General features: G+C 55.7%; 1 protein-coding gene across 1 annotated transcript in view; it reads left to right on the top strand.

Moving 5' to 3' along the window:
• The window catches only part of SYNGAP1 (synaptic Ras GTPase activating protein 1), a 42,603-nt gene that overhangs the window by 12,225 nt on the left and 7,275 nt on the right, over positions 1-23,103 (top strand). The window contains 13 exon segments of the mRNA XM_042448980.1: positions 4,755-4,765; positions 4,767-4,850; positions 7,705-7,829; positions 9,047-9,200; positions 9,300-9,398; positions 12,816-13,370; positions 13,510-13,654; positions 14,046-14,190; positions 14,767-15,003; positions 17,354-17,555; positions 17,676-17,857; positions 18,042-18,083; positions 18,765-19,725. Coding sequence (XP_042304914.1) covers positions 4,755-4,765; positions 4,767-4,850; positions 7,705-7,829; positions 9,047-9,200; positions 9,300-9,398; positions 12,816-13,370; positions 13,510-13,654; positions 14,046-14,190; positions 14,767-15,003; positions 17,354-17,555; positions 17,676-17,857; positions 18,042-18,083; positions 18,765-19,725 — 2,942 coding nt within the window.

The following is a 23,103-nucleotide window of genomic DNA, read 5'->3' as shown; positions in this document are numbered from 1 at the left end:
GAGGAGGAGAGAGAGAGAGAGAGAGGCAGGTGGGCGGCCGGAGAGTCCCGGGGGAGAGGGTCCGGTGGGTCTCCCTTTGGCGCGGAGGGAGGGAGGGAGGAAGGGGTCTCCCTTTGGCGCGGGAGGGGGCGAGGGGTCTCCCGGGGGCCTCCCTCCCGAGGACCCTCCCTCCTCCTCCTCCTCCTCCGCCGGCGGGCCTCGGGGGAAGAGGGGGGGAGGGGGGGGGGGGCACCCGATATTTTAAAGGGGGGTCTCTCTGGCCGGCGGTCTCCCCCTCCTGTCAAGGGCCTCCTCCTCCTCTTCTTCTCTGCCCCGGTTTCATCGCGGGGCAAAGGCGCGTGGGGATGCTGCGAGGGGACTCCGCGGTCCGCGCATGCGCAGAGCTTCGGGGAAGGAGGGAGGGAGAGCCCCCAGACCCCTCCCGCGTCCTGAGGTGACCCACAAGGGGGGCGCAGAAAGGGGGGCTAGCTCCCAGGGAGCCGGCCAGGGACCCCCAACCCTTTCTTTTTTGGTGGGGGGGGAGGTTTGGGGGGCTGCAAGGCTTCAGGGCTCCCAGGGTCCATTTGCAGGGGCCCACCGGGTCCGGCCTTTGCAGAGAAACCCAAAGGGGAGGCCAAAATGCCCCCCCCCTCAGTCAGTGGGGCAGGAGCCTTGCCCAGTTGTGGCGCCCCTTTCCCCATTGGCCCAGCCCTGCCTCTGGGTCTGAGGGAGAGGAGTGGGGCTGGGGAGATGGGGGGACCCCTTCAGAGCTGGCCCTGGGCCCCCTCCCCTCGCAGCCCCTCTGCGCTCTCTGCCCCTTGCCATTGGTGCCCTCAGCCCCTTTTGCAAAGAAGAGGGGCCTCTGCCCCACAGAGCCCCCAGACTCGGCCCGAGGGCTTCAGGAGACCCACCCCGGGCTCCCTATAGATGCCTGGGACTTCTAGTTCTCCCTGGATCTTTGGCTGGGGAGCTGACCCTGCCCTGAGAAGGCAAAGGAGTGCTGGGGACAAAGGCTGCTTGTACCCCCCCCCCCAGCTGGCTGCCGTTGGTGACCCCTTCCTCCCTGGTTCCTCCTGGGTCTGGCCTTCCCTACAGGGCTGTTGTGCAAAGCAGCAGTGCTGGTGGGGCAAGGGCAGGGCATGGCAAGGGTGCCACTGTGTGCATGCAGAGGGCCTTTGGGAACAGGTTGGCCTCCCAGGCCCCTTGCCCCTTTGCCAGGAAGCCCCAGTGAAAAGGGGTGCCCCTTCCTGTCCCCAAGTGCCTGTCTGTGAGGGGAGGAGGCCTGTGCCAGAGGGCAGGAAGAGAGAGGGAGGCCCAGATGCTCCCACTTCTCCCAGAGATGCTTATTTCATTTATCCCTTTAAAAGTGTTTGGAATAGTTTTCCTCCAAAAGGACGAGCGTTTTGGCCGCTTGCCGGCAGCGCAGACGGGAGGGAGGGAGACCCCAAGATGGGGGCCCTGGCAGAGACGCCCCCCTTCCCTGCCTTTGGACCCTTTTTGGGGCCACAACCAGCCCCTTGGACTGGTGGAGGACCCCTCTTTCGGAGGGAGGGAAGCTGCATTTCAGGGCACCCCAAATAAGTGGGGCTGAGGAGGAAACGGATGGGGAACAGAGGAAGTAGAAAGAGTGGGGGAAGGATGGGTCGCCAAAGAAGAAGGGCAGAGACTTCTTGCAGGAATGGTATAAGGAAAGCTATGGCTGAAAGCGATCCCAGGCTGGCTCTGCAAGCGAGGAGCAGCAAAAGAAAAAAAAAGGGGGGGTCCAAATAATTTTGGGGCGAGAGAGTGGCGCAAGGATGGCTAAGTGCTGGAGGAGCACAATGCAAAGGCAGCGCTGCCCAAGACAGGCCTTTTGCCTGCTTCCATGCCTCAGCGGAGGCCTTGGCAAGGAATCCTGGTTGCAAAGCAAGACCCGTCTGGAGCTGGCCAGGGATCCTCACCTTGGGTTCAATGAAGTGGGATCTGCAGGGCCAGAGGAAAGGCCTCCAGAGAACTGGCTCCTTTAGAGATGATTATGCCAGAGTCCATCATCTTCAAGCTTTTTCATGACGATGCAAGGATTAGGAGGAGCCATCACCTCTTTTTCAGGAACAAATCCACTCTATATCTGTTTTTGAGCAGGTTGCCAGTTTAGCAGATGGCGGGAACACTGTGGACATCATTGACCTGGGTTTCAGGAGAGCATTTGATAAGGTCCTCCTTTGATATTTTGATTAGCAAATGGAATTCATTTGGCATAAACATAAGATTGGCAGGAGGTCTGGAGCGGAGGGCCAAAGGCTTCTCTCCTGAGCCTGGAAGGCTTCCTTGGAATCAGAGCCATAGAGCTGGAAGAAGGTTAAAAGGAGATATGAGAGCCCTGTTTAAATATTTGAAGGGATGTCATATTGAGGAGGGAGCAAGCTTGTTTTCTGCTGCTCCAGAGAACAGGACCTCAATGGAGCAATGGATGCAAGCTGCAGGAAAAGAGATTCCACCTCAACATTAGGAGGAACTTCCTGAGAGTAAGGGCTGTTTGACAGTAGAACACACTCCCTCCTTCCTTGGAGGTCTTTAAACAATGGAGAGAGAGCAGAAGGGGGTTGGACTGGATCAGGGCCCTTGTGGTCTCTTCCAACTCTATGATTTGATGAGACCCCAAGAAGGGCCATTCAGTCCAACCCCCTTCTTCTGCCATGCAGGAACTCTCCATCAAAGCATCCCCATTGACAGATGGCCATCCAGCCTCTGCTTAAAGACCTCCAAGGAAGGAGACTCACCAAAACCTCCAAAGAAGTGTCTTCCACTGTCCAACAGCCCTTTCTCTCAGGAGGTTCCTCCTGATGTTGAGCTGGAATCTCTTTTCCTGCAGCTTGCATCCATTGCTCCATGGGGTCCTAGTCTCTGGAGTAGCAGAAAACAAGCTTGTTCCCTCCTCAATATGGCAAGTGAGGTATTTTATTGTTCTGTACTGTGACATGGGTCACATACCCACAATATTGTCAACCGCTTTGATGTACAGGAAAGGCAGTATATAAATAAAGTTTTTATTTATTTATTATTTTATCCCTTTAAGTATTTAAACAGGGCTCTCAGGTCACCCCTTAATAAGGGAATGCGGTGGATGTAGTAGATCTTGATTTCAGTAAGGCCTTTGACAAAGTTCCCCATGACATTCCTGCAAACAAGCTTCTAAAAGGTGGGCTCGACAAGGCAACTGTTACATGGATTTGTCATTGGTTGACCGGCGGAACCCAAGTTGTTCCTCACAGGGCTTCATGGTTTCCAGGCCCTTCGCCATTTTAGTCGCCCTCCTTTGGACGCATGGCTCCAGTTTCTCAATGTCCTTTTTGAATTGTTTTGCCCCAGAACTGGACCCAGGGTTAATCCAGGTGAGTCCTGACCAAGGCAGGATAGAGTGGCACTATTACTTCCCTTGATCTAGACACAATACCTCTCTTGATGCAGCCTCACATTGCATTGGCCTTTTTAGCTGCCGCATCACACTGTTGACTGATGTTCAACTTGTGGTCCACTTGGACTCCTAGATCCCTTTCACACGTAGTTTCATTCAGCCAGGTGTCCCCCATAATCCTATATCTGTCCATTTCATTTTTCTGCCCTAAGTGCAATACCTTACATTTCTCCGTGTTGAATTTCATTTTGTTAGCTTTGGCCCAGCTTTCTAGTCTGTTCAGGTCATTTTGAATCTTGATCCTGTCCTCTGGAATACAGTGGGCCCTCGCCTTACGCAGGGATCTGTTCCGGATCCCTCCACGTAAGGTGAATTCCGCCTATGCTCAAGCCCCATTGTAAACAATGGGGCTCGTGCACGGCGGCGCGGCGGTGCGGCAGCGCACCAAGTGCCCTTAATAAAATAAGAAGCTGAAATCAAGATATGCTACATCCACAGCGTTCCCTTCATCTGCCAAGCTTGTAAATGTCAAAAAAGTGATAAGACTTGTCAGGCATGACTTGCTTTTGAGAAACCCCTGTTGACATTTTTGCAATTATGACATTTCCTTCCAAATGCGCACCTTTTTAGTGACCATGGCATGCCTTTCTAAGTGCTTCAGCAGCTAGAAATACAATTGTCCCCATTTAGCCCACAAAAAGCTAATGCGCAGGAACAGAACGGGGGACTCAGCAGGGCCTTGGGATTATTGTTGATCCTAGATTGAACATGAGCCAGGGGTGTGATGTTGCAGCAAACGAGGTGAATGCAGTCCTAGCATGCCTGAACCCCCTTCTGCGCTGGTCAGGCCTTGTCTGGAGTCCTGGGTTCAGTTCTGGGCACCTCATTTTAAGAAGGGAGTAGATAAAGTGGAGCAGGTTCAGAGAATGGCAACAAAGATAATGCGAGGGATGGAGAACAAAAACTTTGAGGAGAGGCTGAAGGAGCTGGACATGTTCAGCCTGAGGAAAAGAAGATGGAGAAGGTACCCTTCCAGCTCCAGGGTTCTCTGAATTGCGGTCAGTTTTAAACTTCAGTCAAGCTTTTAGGGTACAGCTTCAGCTTCCAAAAACCACTCTTGGGTCCTCTTTGCGCTTTGGAGCTCTTGGGTGGGGGGTGAAGAAGGATGCATGACAGGGCCTAGAAGGCCCACCGGCCTTCCATTCCTCCTCCCCCCCCCAGCCCTACTGGCCCTGGGAAGTCTACCCTGGTGGCTGGGGGGGTTGGTTCGCCCAGCCCCCTCCTGAGGGTAGGCTGCTGTAGGGCAGAAACTGGGAAGGGGGCTGGTAGCAGACCCCAGAGCCAGCCCCCCCAACCTCTCTTCTCTCTTCTGGCTTTCCAGAGCACCACGCCCGGCCGTTCCCGGCGGAAGAGTGTTCCTGGAGGAAAGCAGTACCGATCACCTGGACGCCCCCCTGCGCCACCCTTCCGGGCCTCGGTGAGTGCACATGCCCCAACGCTCCAATACCCATCATCCCACACAGGAGACTCCTGCTGCCCCCCCCCCCCCCGCCTACCATCCAGCCTCCTTTGTGGGCACAGGGCAGGGTGGTGGCAGGGCAGTTGAGTTGGTGGGGCTCTCCAAGGTCCCCTGGTCCAACCCCTCCCTCACTGGGGCCCACACTTAGATCGCCTCTAAGAGGCAGGACTCTGGTCTGAGCAAACAGTCCCCCCAAATTGGGAGGGTCTTCCAGAGTGTTGCCCCTAGCCCCGCTGTCCCCCAGGTCAAAGGACAGGCGGAATGACCCACCTGGGCGGGAGGCTGTACGTGTTGCACCTGCTTTGCTAGTCCCCCTTCAATGGGGAGGGTCTGGGGAGGAGGTTTCAGACTCCTCTGCTCAGCCCTGGGGACCCCAGGGGGTGGTCTTGGAGAAGTCACACTTTCTCAGCCTCAGACCTTCTCTAAATAATAAATCTGCCTAAGTTAACCCCAGAGGAGTCTCACCAAAAGTTGGAGTCAATTTGAAGTCAGAGCGCTGTGGTTTCAGGGTTGGACAAGGACTCTGGGGGTCATCCGCAGCAGAGACCCACGGAGTGACCTTGGGCACACTCTCTCTGCCTCAGAGGAAAGTACGGCTGGCGACCCTCCTTCACATAAACCTGGGGAAGGAAACCCCGTGGTCAGTTTGCCTTAGGGTCGCCATAGGTCAGAGGGACCTGAAGGCACCCAAACATGGTGGCTACTGGGGCCAGAGGGGTCAGGGGCCTGTGGGGTGCCCAATGGGGTCGTGGGGAGCAGAAAAACATCCGGTGCCCCTGTGATCCCACCCAGCCCCTCGCTTGGGCACTCTTTGGGGTCCTTTTTTGCATCAGGGATGGACTTTAACAGCCATCCAGAAGTGCAGAACAGTTCACTTCTACAAGGGAGACCTTCTTGGAGTTGATGCCACTTGTGGGCCTAGCGGGCAGGGGCTCAGCCTCCCTCCTTTGTGGGGTGGACCCACATGGCTCCGGGGCTCTTGGCAGGAGTGGGGCGGCCATTTTAGCTCCCTCAGCTGACATTGGGGAGGGGTCATTGGAATGAAGATGGTGGGCATCTGGTGGCGCAGAGTCCCAGTTTCCTTAAGAGAAAAATCCCTCTTCCAAAGGAATCAGGCTCCTCTGAAAGGAAGAGCGGCCCAGACCCCTCTTGCTCTGCCCCACAGCAGCCATTTTGGGCGGCCATGGGGAGCCCGGCCCCAGATTGGAGTCGGGATGGAAATGATGTCCGAAAAGAATTCACCTGGTGGTTGAAAAATTGTCCTTTTTGTGAACCCACAATGGGAGAAATCCCGACGGACGCGAATGTTTGCAGTTCAGGGTTGATCCAGCGAAATATTCGCACATTATTGTTTTGCACAGAAAACCGCATTTCCTTCACAGAAAAGAACATTTCCTGAACAGGAAATAATATATATGTATTTTAAACGCAGCAGAATACTTTTCTGTAGAGAAAATGTTGTTTCGTGCGCAGAAAAAAACTATAACTTGGGATTTATTCTGCGCAAAATTGACACGTAGTTGATTTGTATAGAAAACATGATTTTCTGGGCAGGAAATAATATTTAGGCCAAGACTTGGGAGACCGGGGTCCGGGTTCCTACACCGTCTTGGAAACCCACCCTTGCGCAAGCCACACTCTCTCAGCCTCCTCCGTGGAGGCGATGCTGACGACTCCTCTCTGAACAAACCGTGCCAAGAAAATCCCATAATGCCGGTGCCTTTTGTTGTTGTTGTTGTGTTCCCCCAAATCGTTCTGGATAGGGTTGCCATAATCCAGAAACAATTTCAATGCACACAACAGCACCAAACGGAAACGTTAATGAAAGAACCGTGTGCAAATTTTGTACAGAGTGAGGCCCAAACTGCAAATTGTCTTCAACAGCAATGTTATTTCCTGTGGAGAAAATGCTGTTCCTTCACAGAAAACACTGTAATTTGGGATTTACACTGTGCACAATTAATACATGGTTCATTTGTACAGAAAATTATGTTTTCTGCAGAGGGGAAAAAAACGCTTCCTGCACATAAGAATTCATAAAAACAACCATGTGCGAATTTTGCATAGACTGCGAATTCCCCGAATACTTTCTTGCTCCGGGAAGAAGATTGTTAAAACTGCCCATGGTTCCCTTTGGAAGGAAATTTAGGGAAAACCAGATTCTGAGGTTGGAGGGAGGGCAGCATGGAGGGCTGGCAGTTGTGCCCCAGTTTGCTGCCTGAGGCTGGTGGGGGCCTGGCATCCCTTGCATGCCCTTGGCCACGTTTTGGGCAAAGGAGTGAGCCGGAGGAGAGTCTCCATGCGTGTCGGCAGCTCAAGCGCTGGAGGGCTTGCGGACTGAAAATCCGAAATTATCTCGCTCCGTTGGGTGCCAGAGCAGATTGGCAAGCGGAGGCCAGGCAGGCAGGGTCACCCGCGTGGCAGATGAATGGGCTCCACAGGAAGAGCCACGCCGGCATGCGGCTGAGTCACGGCCACGACGCCAGGCTTAATAAAAGGCCTCTTGGGAGCCCCACGGAAGGAACGGGGGAGCGGCCTTGCTCCAGCCCTGGCAAGTAAGGCTGGCATCGCCTGGGGAGGGCATGGGGCTTGGCTTCCCGCACACCCACCCGCCCAAGGAGAAGAAGGCAAGGGAGGAGGGTGAGCCGCACGCCTGTTCCCTGACCCCAGAGGGTGGGAAGGCACAGGAGCCCCTCCCCGTCGGCCACTGCTCCCGCAGCCCACACCCTGCCCCACATGGGGCTCAGCCTCATGCTCTCTCTGTGCCCCCTTCTACCTCACCCTTGGTCTATCCTCCTCCTCTGCCACATAGCAACAGGGATTTCTCAGCCGCCGCCTGAAGAGCTCCATCAAGCGCACCAAGAGCCAGCCCAAACTGGACCGCACCAGCAGCTTCCGCCAGATGTTGCCCCGGTTCCGGAGTGCTGACCATGACAGGTGAGGGGCCACAGTGGCAGGCATCAGTGCGCAGGGGGGTGCGTGCGTGTGGTTGCGTTTGCACCCCTGGCCATGACACAGGGTGGGCCCCCCCTTTCCTCCCAGCCTCCTCCTCTCCCCTCCGTTTTCCCATTTGGGGCACAGCTGCCCAATGTCCCCCGTTCCCAATGTCCGTCCTTTCCTGCCCCGGGTGGCTGCTCCTGTTGGCCACGCGTGGCCCTCGCTTGCCCCCAGGGCTGCCCCCCGCCTGGGTGCCTGGCATATTTTTTGCCTCTGGACACCCCCCCCCCCCCCAGCTGACGGCAGCCCCAACACGCTTGGGCGCTCTCTGCTCTTACGCCGCTCGGCTAAAAATATCCTCCTGGGGGCGGCGGCAGCGGCAGCACTGAGCAGAAATGCCAAGTGTGCGGGAGGGGGGCGCATGGTGGGAGAGAGAGACAGAGATGGAGATATAGAGAGACCTTGCACAGCAACGTGGTCCCTGCACATCCATTCCCCCCACGGCTTGGCAGCCCCATCATCCCCCCATCACTGCCATAGGGGTCCATGGAGCTGCTGTGGACCAGCAGGATGCAGTAGTGGGTGCAGTGGAGGGGAAAGTGGGGAGCTCCCCAAATGGCTGGAATTGGCCTCCTCCCCATCTCCCCCCCCCCCCAAAAAAAATGAGGAGAGAGAGAGAGAGAAAGGGGGAAGGAGTCTCCCGCATCCCACCTTGGCCTGGCCTGAGTCGGGGGCACTTGGCTCTCCTCCCCTCTGACGCTGCTCTCTCTCTTTCTCCCCCTTTTCTCTCTCTCTCTGTTCTCCTCTTCCTCCTTTTTCTTTCTCTGTCTTGACCCCGCTTTCCAGGCCGGGATCCCCCTGGCAGCAGCAGACGCCAGGTACCCCGCCTGAGGGTGGCCTTTCAGTCAAAGCCACGGCCTCTGACCCCCCCCCCCCCCCGTGCACATGACGCACCCCTTCCTCCTCGGAGCCGCCCCCTTTCCCCCACACGCCCCCACCCTCCCCTTGCTGTCACCCCCTCCTCCGTCACCCCCTCCCCCCCCATGTATGTCTGTGTCATGCGATGCCTCCCCCCCCCCATTGTGTTTGCAGTTTCTCTTCCGGCTTGCGCGGCATCTGCACCCTACTGCCCCACGGGCCCCTGCCCCCACCCCGGCATTCCTCCTCCTGCTCCTGCTCCTCCTCACCTGTCCCTGCTTTCCCTCCGCCTGATGCAGGACCCGCCTGATGCAGAGCTTCAAGGAGTCCCACTCGCACGAGTCCCTGCTCAGCCCCAGCAGCGCCGCAGAGGCCCTAGAGCTCAACCTGGATGAGGACTCCCTCATCAAACCCGTCCACAGTAGCATCCTCGGCCAAGAGTTCTGCTTCGAGGTGAGGCGCCCCCGGATGAAGGTCGGGCAGACGATGGGCATGCCTCTGGGCATGCCTCTGGGCATGCAGAAAATGTGGCTGATACCCCTCTCTCTTCAGGTGACTACGTCTTCTGGCACCAAGTGCTTTGCCTGCCGTTCCGCCGCCGAGCGTGACAAATGGATTGAGAACTTGCAGCGGGCGGTCAAGCCCAACAAGGTAGGTGAGGAGTCCCCCAAAGCCACCATTGCCGTCCAAAGGACCCCCTCCTACTGGACCACAGCACTCAAGTCAGAGGCAGGTGTCTGAGCGGGAGGGCGAGCACTCAAGAACTGCACAGTCTGGAGAGGGGCTCATGTCACATTTGGCTCTAGAGGCCTTTGGCGGCCTCCCACCCCACTCTGGTTTCCTCTGGTCCCTCCTGGCCTGAGGGTCCCATCTCTAACTCAGTGCCCAGGATCCATGGATGAACCAAAAGGGGTTTATTGAGAAGCTCAGCAGGATAGACAAGCATTTGCCAGAACTGGCTGCAAAGAGTGAAACACAAATCTATAACCCTCTTCAGTCTCAGCCCCCTCCCCTTATTCCTTTCCCCAGAGAGCGACTCTGAGCCTCTATCACATCCCTGACCCTCTCTCTCAATGCTTCCGACTCCCAACATTTAACCCTGAACCCTTTCAACAACAACAGCAACTCCCCCAGTTATCACTATTCCACCGGTTGTATAACTCAAACCATCATAACCAATAACCCATGACAGGGGACCTCCGCAAGGTACCTTGACACCTGGCCCTTTGGGAAGCACTTGGGTTGGCCCTCTTGCCCGCCTGGGGGTCACTCTGGTGTCCCGAAGGGACCTTCGAGTGCCACACGCTGCAGCTGGATGACAGTTGTGTCCCTGGGACTTTGCCCAATGGGGTCCAAAGTCCTCTTGCAGCTGGTGGCAGAACCAGGGGCCCATCCTCCCCCACTTTGCAGAAGCAAAGAAAGAGACCCCAAGGCGCAGAAGGATGGCCCGTCTTCCCCCACTTTGCCAGTTGTGAGGATGAGGACTCCATACCCGGCCTTCCTACCTTTCCCACAACTCAGACTTCTCCAAAAAGGCTCTAAGAAGGTCTCCCTCGTAGAAGTGAACTGTTCTGCATTTCTGGATGGCTGTTAAAGTCCATCCCTGATGCAAAAAAGGACCCCAAAGAGCACACCTTGATGGACAGGGACCGTGGGGCTGGGGGTGGGGAGGGGTCTTTGGGGGGGGGCTCCTGCCCCCCCCCCCCCCCCCCCCCCCCCCCTTATCCCAGGAAGGCATCCCTCTGTCTGTCCCTCGTCCCTTGGCCCTGTTTTGCCACCCTTCAAGGTGCAAATGCAAATTTCTAGAAGGACCCCTCACTTCCAAAAGTTAAAGGGCAGGCAGTAGCAGCCATGGACTCGCCCTCCCCTCCCCCCTTGCTTGGCCCCTCAAACGTCAGAAGGATTAAAACCAGGCGTCCCTTTGGTCCCCCCATCTGGCCCTCCAAGGGCTGCCTCTGCCCAGTCATGATAGGAAGAGCCCTGATCCCCCATGGCCAGGAGCAGTATACCTGCGTCCACACCACTTGCAAGCAGGAAAAGAGGGAAACGTTGCTGCCAGACTTAGGGGTCACTGGGCAAACCCCCCCCCCCAATCCAAAGGCTAATGTGTTTCCTCCTCGGGGATTTCAGGTCCCTGTTAAGCCTCCACCAGATTCCCCTCAGCCAAGCTGCCTTCAATTTCTTGTCACTCAGGTCTTGCAAAGTCAGGGCGGCAGCCGTGGGGGGCTTCCATGATAGCCCCCAGTGAGTTGTGCCATCTCAGGATTCGCCCAAAGGACGAGGGTCTCCTCCTTCGACCCTAGGCCAGGATGCCACTCCTAGTCACTCTGTGCCAGCCTCCCATTCTCCTCGCGGGGGGCAAATCTGAGCTCGTCTGGAGAGGGATGCCCTGAGAAGTGCTTGGTCCCTTCTTCCATAGTTTAAGGATCTGTTCAACTTCTTCCTAAATCGAGAGAGTGTTTCTCTAAAAGGAAGGTGCTCCTGCGAAATGTCTTGCAATAGGAAATAAATTCTAGCAGCAAAAGGAGTAAATTCCTGTGGCAAAGATCCTCAGACAACTGCAGTGTTCTCTTGATTCTCCCATTTCCCGGCTGCCAGAGGAAGCTTGTCTAGATAATCTATCTGGAAGGTTACGAATTGCCTCCATGTCTCTGAGATGATCCCAGCACTTGGAAACTGCAAGGCAAACAAAGGCTGATCAAGTTCATTTCGATCCTGAGCAGCAGTCTGCCCATATACAGTAACTCTTTCAAGTCTTACTGTCAAACTGGCCTCATCTACTAGTCTTTCATTCTCCAAAACCTCCAGAATCCCTTCTTCATTCAACTGTGTTTTTATTTGGAACAGCCAAAAATGAAAGTTATGTGCTACCAGCTTCTTAGGGATCAGCGCATGTCCACGAATAGCTGGCTGAGCCATCTCCATTGACTTAAAAACCTCCTGTTTTAAAAGCTCAGCAAACTCCAAGGGGCTAAAAATCCAGGAACCCAGCATCCCAAAAGCAGCTGCTGGGAGTGGGCCTGGGATGCGTAAGCTGTTGGGCTGGATCTGGGCCCATTTACCTCTTGGCATTGAGTACTTCTAACTCATATGCTAAGGAGAGCAGCAGCGGGCCTCTGGACATCTGAGCTTCTGGGAATAAGACCAGGATACTCTGGGAAGGTAAAAAGTAAGACTTGCTTTACTTACGAAGAATCCATCTAGTATCCGGGAGACAGGCAGTCGGTAGGAAACTATATTTTAATGGAAGAGTCCCTAAAAAGTGACTCTCATGAGTGAATGTAAGCGGGGAGGCATTTTGAGGCCGAGCCTTGTTCCTGCGTCCATCTTGGAGCTAAAGACAGGAAGACGAAGGGAACAAAGAGTCCCAGTCCAGCTTTTCACCTTTTGCAGAGAAGGCGAGGGGAGCGCAAGAGACCTTATTTCATTCACACTGACCGAGGGAACATGGAGAGACAAACATTGACGCAATCTCTATTTCCAACACTCTTACCTAATGTTCGGTGGAATCTATTTTCCTGTACCTTGCCTCCATTGCTCCATTGTGTCCTTTTCTCTGGAGCATCAGAAAACAAGATTGCTCCCTCCTTAATATGACTTCCGTTCCAATATTTAAACAGGGCTATCGTATCGCTTCTTTTTTAAAAAAACTTTATTTATATACCGCTTTTCCAAAATGATGAAAGCGGTTCACATCAAGTATCAAGTAACCAATACAAAACAGAATAACATAGACAGAATAACATAGACATATTTAAAAACATCATATAAAAGGTCCTGAGTATCTCAATCTAATTGCGGTCGAACATCTTGAGAGGGGATAAATTTCCTAAGAAGAGTCTCTTTCTCTTCTCCAGACTAAACATCCCCAGCTTCCTAAGTCTCTCCTCATAGGACTTGGTGGTTTCCAGACCTTTCACCATTTTGGTGGCCCTCCTCTGGACCTGCTCTAGCTTGTCCTTCTTGAATCGTGGAGTCCTCCTGTGGACCCAACGCTCTCTTTGGGGTGGGGGCACAGGGCAATGGAGATGCCTCTTACCGCACTCTCTGCTCCTCTACTTCATCCAGGACAACAGTCGGCGCGTGGACAATGTGCTGAAGCTGTGGATTATTGAGGCGCGGGACCTGCCCCCCAAGAAGCGCTACTACTGCGAGCTCTGCCTAGACGACATGCTGTATGCGCGGACCACCAGCAAAGTGCGGACAGACAACGTCTTTTGGGGGGAGCACTTTGAGTTCAACAACCTGCCAGCGGTGCGGACCATCCGGCTGCACCTCTACAAGGACACGGACAAGAAGCGGAAGAAAGACCGGAGCAACTACGTGGGCATGGTCAGCATCCCCATCGCCAGCGTGACCGGCCGCCACTTTGCGGAGCAGTGGTACCCTCTCAGCCAGCCAAGTGCCAGCAAGAGCAAGTCCGGCTGCCCGGCCGTCCGGGTCAAGAGCCGCTTCCAGACCATGAGCATCCTCCCCATGGAGCTCTACAAGGAGTTTGCCGAGTATGTCACCAACAACTACCGCATGCTCTGCGCTGTTCTGGAGCCCGTGCTGAGTGTCAAGAGCAAGGAGGAGGTGGCCTGTGCCCTCGTCCACATCCTCCAGAGCACCGGCAAGGCCAAGGTACCCCAGGGAGGGAGGGAGGGAGGGAGGGCGGCAGGCGGCACGTGGGGGCCGGCCGGGTAGTCAAGCAGTCAGGAGGACCCTCCTGGCCCCCTCTTCCAACTGTGGTGGCACACGCCTGCCTTCCCCCTCATGGCAGGACTTCCTCTCGGACATGGCCATGACGGAAGTGGACCGCTTCATGGACCGGGAGCACCTGATCTTCCGGGAGAACACACTGGCCACCAAAGCCATAGAAGAGTATCTCAAGTTGATCGGACAAAAATACCTCAAGGATGCCATTGGTAAGGAGCTGCCGGGGGGGGGGGGGGGGGGGGGGGGGGGGGGGGGGGATGGGGGTCGGTGCAAGGAGGAAGGGGGCCGTGCAGGTGCACCCCTGCCAGCCATGGCACCCGCCACCTGGTCTGCTTTCTCCCACCCATGGCTGACTGCCCAGCCTCACAGCCTCTCCATGGTGGGGGTCTCAGGGGGAGGAAGGGGACGAAAAGTGGGGGTCATGTAATTTTGGGGTGGGGGGAAGGCCAGAACCCGTTGGCTGGAGGTTAGGAGGAGGATATGGACATATCTGTGTGGTCCTGGAGGTCCAGTGTGCCGGGGGGGGGGGGAGGCCAACCGGGGTCGGGTCCTCCCTGGGGCCCCCCCCCCCCCCACACCAACTCCTCCATCTCCCTGCAGGCGAATTCATCCGCGCTCTGTACGAGTCGGAGGAGAACTGCGAGGTGGACCCCATGAAGTGCTCAACCTCCACCCTGGCTGACCACCAGGCCAACCTCCGGATGTGCTGTGAACTGGCCCTCTGCAAGGTGGTCAATTCCCACTGGTCAGTACTGGGCCACGGAGGGAGGAGGGAGGGAGGGAAGGAAAGAAGGGAGGGAGGAAACATGGAGGGGTGGAGAAAGTGGAAAAGGAAAGAGAGTGGAAGAGAGGGAGGGGAAAAGAGAGAGGGAGGGAAGGAAGGAAAGAGAAGGAGGGAAAGGAACAAAATAAAGCAGGAAGTAAGTAAAGAGGGAGAGATGTAGCAAGGGAAGGATGGAGAGAATAAAGAAGGGAGCAAGGAGGGAGAGACAGGAAGGGAGAGAAGGAAATAAGGAGAGAGGAAGAGAGGGAGGGAGGAAAAGGAGGAAAGAAAAAGGAAGGAAGGACGGAAGGAAGACAGAGGAAGAGGGAGGAAAAGAAGGAAGCAGAGAAAGGAGATAAAGAAAGAAAGGAGGGAGGGATCCCCTTCCATTCCCCCTCTCACTGTCTTTGCCCAGGAGTTTTTTTTTTGGGGGGGGTCTGACATGGGTCGGAGGGGTCAGGGGAGGGGGTCCTTGGGGCTGGGGAAGTGGCCTCAGGGTTCAGCTGGGGGAATGTTGTGCCACTGCTTCCCATTCACTCCTTCTTCCCTCCCCTGCAGCGTCTTTCCACGAGAGCTGAAGGAGGTCTTTGCGTCCTGGCGGCTGCGCTGCGCTGAGCGTGGCCGGGAGGACATTGCTGACCGCCTGATCAGCGCCTCCCTCTTCCTGCGCTTCCTCTGCCCGGCCGTCATGTCCCCCAGCCTCTTCGGCCTCATGCAGGAATACCCGGACGAGCAGACGTCGCGCACCCTCACCCTCATTGCTAAGGTCATCCAGAACCTCGCCAACTTCTCCAAGTGAGTGGCGCCATAAGCCCTCTCCCATGGTGGAAGGGGTCTTGGGAAGGGGAACAGGGTGGGCCAGGCCCCAAGAGATGAGAGCTCTGGTTTGCAAAAAATTACTTTAGCAACTTTATCTAGTTACTAGTTTCTTTATCTGTTACTCTGGTTCACCCAGGTAGTAGTTGCTTGTTCCAGATATGGCAGTCCATAGAGGGCACTCTGAGATACTCATTAGCAAGAGGTTACCTTTGCTGTTCCTATAGTGTCCCACAGGGAGCGCTCCCTGCTTCCCCCAAGTGGCTGCACCAGAGATTGCGCCCTGGAGGGACTTCCCAGAGCGATCACGGCTGCTGCCAGCAAGTGTCCCTTTCCCTCTGCTTGTGCTCCCTTCATCCCCAAAAGCCCCTCTTCCCAGGGCACGGCCCCCTTTGTTGGGGCTTGGCTGTGGGCAGGGCCAGTTTGGGAGGGCATGGGAGCATTGGCCACCCCCGTTGCCCCCTTTCTGGTGGGCATGGCCCTGGCCCCCTCCCCATGGGGTACCTCAGGACAGCCTGGGGGGGTGAAGGGGGAGTTGGGGGACCCTCTCTTGCCAATACCAGGGACCACGCTTGTCTGGACGGTGCCTCACAGAATCTCCCTGGCGGCAGGGGAATTTGAGGAGTCATAGTCCAAAGCGGGCCAATTTGTCTCTTCCAGAATCCAATCAGAACCCATCTCTGTTGGGGCTCTGGGTCGCCCTGTTGGCTACAGCCCCGGCCAGAGAAGAGTCAGCCGGCTGGCCACCTCAGGCATTGCCAGATGTTTTTCTCATCCAACCAGGGTGCTCCTTGGCCCTAAAAAACCCTCCAATGCCCCCCCAGCTGTCCCTTTGTTGTTCCTTCCCTACATTTCTCCCATTGCTTCAGTCCTCTCTGGGCCAGAGGCTGGCTTTTGGGGTGGCTATCCATGTCTAAAGGAGACCCTCGCAGTGACCAGGGCTAGTGGCCCTTCCGCTCTCAGGGGCCAAGAGACACAAGGGGGCAGTTAGGCCAGAGCAGCCATCCCAGCAAGGCTTACCACCCACAGAACCCACATTTTTATCCAAATGGCAACACGTTTCATCATTTGCATCTCCTGGCTGTCAGTGAGTGTTTTCAGCTCAGGAATGACTTGTAACATTCAGAGGAATCATAGATTCCTAGAGTTGGAAGAGACCCCAAGGGCCTGATCCAGTCCAACCCCATTCTTCTGCCATGCAGGAATTCACAATCAAAGCACTCCCTGAGACAGATGGCCATCCAGCCTCTGCTTAAAGACATCCCAAGAAGGAGACTCCACCAAAATATCCAAGGGAGCATCTTCCACTATCAAATAGCTCTTACTCTCAGGAAGTTCCTCCTAATGTTGAGCTGGAATCACTTTTCCTGCAGTTTGCATCCATTGCTCCATTGTGTCCTGTTCGCTGGAGCAGCAGAAAACAAGCTTGCTCCCTCATCAGTATGACATCCCTTCAAGTATTTAAACAGGGCCATCATATCACCTCTTAACCGTCTCTTCTCCAGCCCAAAACATCCTCAACTCCTTGGAGAAGAAAAGGTTATGAGAGTAAAGTGTGCCAAGGAAGTAAAGTCTGACCTGGTCCCGAGTCATGATCTGATCTGCTCAGTTGGGTCAGTGGGTTGGCAAAGGTGGACTTCCTCTAGGATCTCCGATGTGGCCCCCTCCCAAAAGACACTGCCAGACCCTTTCCAGCCCAAGGTGGCCCTCGGGTGCAAGGAGGGTCCTTCAGATGCCTGAGAGCGTCTGGGTGGCCTTTGGTCACAGAGAGGGCTTGGATGGTGTCTTCCTCAATGGACGAAGGGGGGTGGAATGCATGGCCCTTAAGGCCTCCTCCAATTCTGCAATTGAGAAGGTTCACATCTGGGCACTAGCAAAAGTGTTTCAATCTGCATCCGTTTTTTCCAGTCAGTGCATCAGGCACTTTGGGTAAGCATTGGCTACTCTGGCACTTTCTAGCCAGTCTCTGGATGTGCATTCAGAGCACCAGGGAATTGGTATCCAGTGTCCTCCAGGCCCATGGAGCATCCCTCCCTCCCTCAGGGTTACCTTTGTGCCATGGGCTCCCTCTAGATAAAAAGACATTTGCCCCAAGCAGAACTCCATCACTGTCTCCTTTTTAGGAAGGAAGGAAGGAAGGAAGGAAGGAAATGCATGCTGGGTCTCTAGTCCAGCTGGTGCTGCAGGCGGCCTTTGCTACGTAGAATCTGGGAGCCGAGCCTCCCAACCAGGGAAGGGCTGCCCTTAGATGCCCACAGCGTGGACCTTTTGGGGGCCCTACATGTCTGCCTGACCCCCCTCCCCACCTCCTGGTGGGCGTTTGCCACAGGTTTGGGAGCAAGGAGGAGTACATGGCCTTCATGAACGAGTTCCTGGAGCTGGAGTGGGCCAGCATGCAGCAGTTCCTCTATGAGATCTCCAACCTGGACACGCTCACCAACAGCAGCAACTTCGAGGGCTACATCGACCTCGGGCGGGAGCTCTCCACCCTACATGCCCTCCTCTGGGAAGTCATGCCCCAGCTCAGCAAGGTACCCATGCCTGTTGTCTGTCCTCCAAAGGGGACTCATGTGCCACCTGCTGCCACTGCAGGAGGGCTGGCAAAAGGAGCATCCTTCCAGGGTCTCACCGTCTCCCTTCTCCCATCCCAGGAGGCCCTGATGAAACTCGGCCCGCTGCCCCGGCTCCTCAATGACATCAGCCTCGCTCTCAGGAACCCCCACATCCAGCGCCAGCCCAGCCACCAGGGAGACCGGCTCCAGCCCAAGCCCCTCGTCCTCCGGGGACCCTCTGCGGAGGTCCAGTCCTCCTACATGATGCGCGACCTCAACAGGTCTGGCAGGACTGGGGCTTTGAAGGGGCTGCTCAGAAAGCCCTCGGCATGGCAAGGAGGTGGGGGGCACATTGGGGGCAGAGGAAAGCCTCCCTCAGTAGGGGCCCAAGGGTGACCCGTGAGCGTCCATCCTGACCTTTGCACTGCACTCTCTCTTTCTCTGCCCACCTACCCTGGCATGCAGCTCTGTCGATATGCAGCCCTACATGATGCGGGGCATCAACAGGTGAGTCCTGCCAGCTCCCATACCCTCATTGTCCCCGGCATTCCCACCCACACCTGGCATAGAGCGGGCACTGCTGGTCTTTCCCCACTGGGCGCTGCAGACCAAGCCCCCCAAGGCCTGGGACTTCCCCGGTGTCTCTAGTGCCCCTTCATGGGGGGCAGTCACTCTGTGCCCTGCAAGGTCCCAGGCGGCAGCTCCACTCTCTGTGCCTCCCTGCACCGGGACCGTCCCCTCCACTGTCCGTAGGAGCAGAGCTATTGCCGTAGGTGGATAAATCACAGAGAGTGCTTCCCCTGAAATGATAGTCTCCTCCCTTCTCCCAATTTCTAGTGCAGGGTGCCACACTGGAAGCCACTCACACCTACCATGCTTTTCTGCTTCCCATGTCCACATTACCTCGGTCATTTCACTGCCGCCATCACACCCTGGAAGTCTGTTAGTAGCAGCTAGCTGGGGTGGCTACCTGTGGCTGCCTCCGAATGCCTGTTGGCCACTCTCTGGCCACCCCTATGGGCCTCCCCACCAAGTCTGACCACCTGCCCTTTTGTGGAGGCACAGAGAGTGGGAAAGGTCATCCGGCGCTTGTGTCCAGTGGGCTGCTGCCATTGTCCCTGTGAGGTGGAGGGGGGTTGGGCCCACTGTCCTCCGCTGATGGCCCCTTTGTCCCCCTTCCCCCCGCAGCTCCGTAGACATGACCAGGCTGTCCTCCCCCACAAAGGAGAAGGGCTCTAAGGACATGTTCTTCGTGGCCCGGCCCCCACTGGCCCGCTCCTCCCCGGCCTACTGCACCAGCAGCTCGGACATCACGGAGCCTGACCAGAAGGTGCTGAGTGTCAACAAGAGCGTCTCCATGCTGGACCTGCAGGACAGCCGCATGAACAGCATCTCCAACCTCCACAGTGTGGGCGACCTCCTCAACAGTAGCCAGGCCTCCATCACGGCTGGCCTGGGGCTCCGGCCCAGCCGCCTCTCCCAGGGCAGCGGCTCCAGCATCGCCGCTGGCCTCCGCCTCAGCCAGATGGGCATGACCGCTGACGGCCTGGGCGGGGGCGGCGGGGGTACCTCTTCCGCCCAGCAGCTGAGGATCCCCCTCTCCTTCCAGAACCCCCTCTTCCACATGGCCTCTGACGGTCCAGCGGCCGGGGGCCACGGCGGGCCCCTCCATCCGCACCAGCACCGGCCGGCAGAGGGCAACCCGGACGCCGCCACAGCCGCCTTTGCCCCCTTCCATGGCTACAGCAAGAGCGAGGACCTCTCCGCCGCCTCTGCCACCAGCAAGCACATCATCCACAGCCACAGTTACAGCGACGAGTTCACCCGGCAGGGCTCCGAGTTCACCAAGCGGCAGCTCTCCCTCCAGGAGAACCTGCAGAACATGCTCTCACCCCCGCAGATCACCATTGGGCCCCAGCCCCAGCGCGCCCCCCCCCCCGCCCCCCCCCCCCCGCAGCAGCCCCCACCCCTGCAGCCCCCCCTTCAGCGGGGGAAGTCCCAGCAGCTCACCGTCTCAGCCGCCCAGAAGCCCCGGCCCTCCAGTGGCAACCTCCTCCAGCCGGACGCCCCCTACGGACCGGCGCGCGGGCGGCAGCAGTCACTGGCCAAGGAGACCCCCTCCGCCCTCAAGCCATCCCTCACCAAGCAGGTGCGTGGCCGCGTGTGCTGGGCAGGGGTCCGGGTGCCTTCCTCCAGGGTGGGCCAAGGTCATGCCAAGGGTACCCCCTTTCATAGAATCATAGAACCATAGAGCTGGAAGAGACCCCAAGGACCCTGATCCAGTCCAACCCATTCTGCCATACAGGAACTCTCAAAGCATCCCCATTGACAGATGGCCATCTAACCTATGTTTAAAGACCTCCAAGGAAGGAGACTCCATCAAAATCTCCGAAAGAGTGTGTTCCACTGTTGAACAGCCCTGACTCTCAGGAAGTTCCTCCTAATGTTGATGTTAGATGGCTGTCTGTCAGGGATGTTTGCCTTGGTGGGTCTCTGCTCAGGTGGTCACCAGACCTCCCCCATCGGGTTTTTTTGGGAGGAGGCTTCCGGCTCCCGGGGGGGGAGGTCTGCAATGCAAATCTCCATTGGCTGTGGGGAGAAGGGGCTTTTGCTTGGTCAGTGACCCCATAGCACCAGGATTCAGTGGGGAACAAAGCTGGCAGGGAGGCAGAGGGAACAGCAGTGAGATGTCTGTCTGTGGATGTGTGTGCGTGTTTTGGGGGTCTATTGGACCTGCCCCCTTTTCTAGGAGCCATGGCTTAGAGCAGAAGCAACCCCTTTGCTGATTGTTCTCCATAAGAAGCCCCATGGGACATGTGCCTTATTGGGGCAATGAGGCCCGTTGTAGCCAAGAGATGAAGGAAGGCATTTTTGCGCAGGATGGTCCCTTCGGCACATGCCCACCTTGCCACATGGCAAAAGTGCCACAGATTGGCTGGAGAGTCCCACACAGGGGACATAAACCCAGCAGATGCAGTAGTTGGAAAAAAGGCCCCACAGATGCTGCAAAGATTTGTGAAGTGGCAGAAGCCATGGAGAAGTTTTGCAGTGGAACACACTCCTTCCTCGGAGATTGTGGTGGGATCTCCCTTCTTGGAGGTCTTTAAACAGAGGCTGGATGGCCGTCTGTCATTGGGGATACTTTGATTCAGAGTTCCTGCATGGCAGAAGAAGGGGGTTGGACTGGATCAGGGCCCTTGCGGTCTCTTCCAACTCTACGATTCTATGATCCCCCCACAAAAGCCGGAGGGCTTCGTTGCCCTTCCTCCCCTGGGTGGCCAGCCTCTCCTTTGGCTTCGTGTGTGTTGCCAGAAGAGGAGTGTGAAGAGGGTCTCTCTGTTCTCACTCAGGGCAGATCCCGCCTGCCAGGCGTGTCGCGTGTGTCGCACGGACATGGGCCCAGCTCTTGGCACTGACCAGTGCTGTTGCAGAGCCAGCTTTGGGTCCAGAAGATGATCCAATGGTTGGGGGGATGCAGACCTAGCATCATGTTGGGGAAGCAGGTGGGGGAAGATACCCCTGAGAGGATGGACTTTATTAGCCAATATTAAGATAATAACAATAAATAATAATAAAATTGTTATTTCTATCCCACTTTTTGCCAAGCAATGAAACTGGCGTACAACAAGCTAAAATACATCCATATATACATAGTCCCCCCCTTAAAACAAGATTAAACAGTATAAGATTAAAACTAACATGGTAAAATCCAAATAATCCAAATAATAACCATGGGCAGAGTTTGATAAATAGGGAAGTCTTATTCGTGGCCGAGTATTTTATTCTGGGAAGGCCTGCCAGAAGAGATCTGTCTTAATGGCTTTATGGAAGCTCTCTAGATTGGTCATTTGGCAGATCTCGTCCGGCGGCCATTCCATAAATTGGGAGCGGCTGGAGAAAATGTCCTCTGGCAGGTCACCGTCAACCTGGTCTTTAAGGGCTGTAGTAAATTCCTCCCAGAGGACCTGAATGTATGGAAGCAGGTGATCCCTTAGATAGGTTGTGCCCAAGCCATGCAGGGCTTTAAAGGTGATAACCAATACCTTGTACTGTGCCCAGAAACTAACAGGCAGCCAGTGGAGAGACTTCAATATTGGTGTTATATGGTCTCTCCTCGCTGTTCCTGTGACCAACCTGGCTGCCATATTCTGTACCAGCTGGAGTTTCCAGACTAGGCACAAGGGTAGCCCCATGTAGAGCGCATTGCAAAAGTCAAGTCTTGAGGTTACCAGTGTGTGTACTATGGTTTCGAGGTCACCCTGTTCCAGGAAAGGGCACAGCTGGCATATCAGCCGGAGCTGATAACAGGCGCTCTTGACTGTCGCGTTCTGCTATGATTCTAAGAGGCCACTCTTTGGCATTAGCCAAAGGATAAGAGACACAACAGTCTTCAACTGCAGGGCATTTGAATGCAGCACATGGGGGAAATCTGTAGAGCAGCCAAGTTGGCTCTTGCATAAAAGAAGCCCATCTCAAAATGGTGGGATGTTTCTCATCAGAAAGGCTGATGCGACAATATTTGAAGGCCTCCTTCACCAGACGTGTGTGTGTGTGTGTGTGTGTGTGTGTGTGCGCACGCGCACGCGCATACACACATAGATACTCAACAATAGCTCTTCTTCTTCCTCTGTAGAGAAGTGGCCAGTGGGGTGTCCAGCGGGGCTCTGTCCTGGTCCCAGGGCTATTCAACATCTTTATCCATTTGGATGACAGAATTGGGGACATACTTATCAAATTTGCAGATGACACCAAATTAGGAGGAATAGCTAATACTCCAGAGGACAGGATCAAGATTCAAAATGACCTGAATAGACTTGAAAGCTGAGCCAAAGCTAAGAAAATGAAATTCAACACGGAGAAATGTAAGGGCAGAAAAATGAAATGCACAGGTATAGGATTATGGGGGACACCTGGCTGAATAAAAGACTTAAAAGTGTGAAAGGGATCTGGGAGTCCAAGTAAACCACAAGTTGAACATGAGTCAACAGTGCAATGTGGCAGCTAAAAAGGCCAATGTGATCCTAGGCTGCATCAATAGAAGTACAGTGGGCCCTCGCCTTACGCAGGGATCCGTTCCGGATCCCCCCACATAAGGCGAATTCTGCCTATGCTCAAGCCCCATTTTAAACAATGGGGCTTGTGCATGGTGGCGTGGTGGCGCACGGGGCGCAACAGACATGTGCACCCATTCAATTGAATGGGATGCGCCGCCCCTTCCACCCTGTGCGTGCCCCACGGCTTGAGCGCGTATGCTCAAGCCTCGTAAGGCGCGCCCACATATGACGCAGGTGCACTGTATAGTGTCTAGATCAAGGGAAGTAATAAGGCCACTCTATTCTGCTTTAGTCAGGCCCCACCTGGAATATTGTGTCCAGTTCTGGGCACCACAATTCAAGAAGGACATTGAGAAACTGGAGCCATGTGTCCAAAGGAGGGCAACTAAAATGGTGAAGGGTCTGGAAACCATAAAGCTCTATGAGGAATGACTTACGGAGCTGGGAATGTTTAGCTGGAGAACAGGAGGTTA

The sequence above is a fragment of the Sceloporus undulatus genome, chromosome 2, assembly GCF_019175285.1.
Source record: "Sceloporus undulatus isolate JIND9_A2432 ecotype Alabama chromosome 2, SceUnd_v1.1, whole genome shotgun sequence".
Classification (NCBI taxonomy): Eukaryota; Metazoa; Chordata; class Lepidosauria; order Squamata; family Phrynosomatidae; genus Sceloporus; species Sceloporus undulatus.
This window is presented reverse-complemented; position numbering and strand designations above follow the sequence as displayed.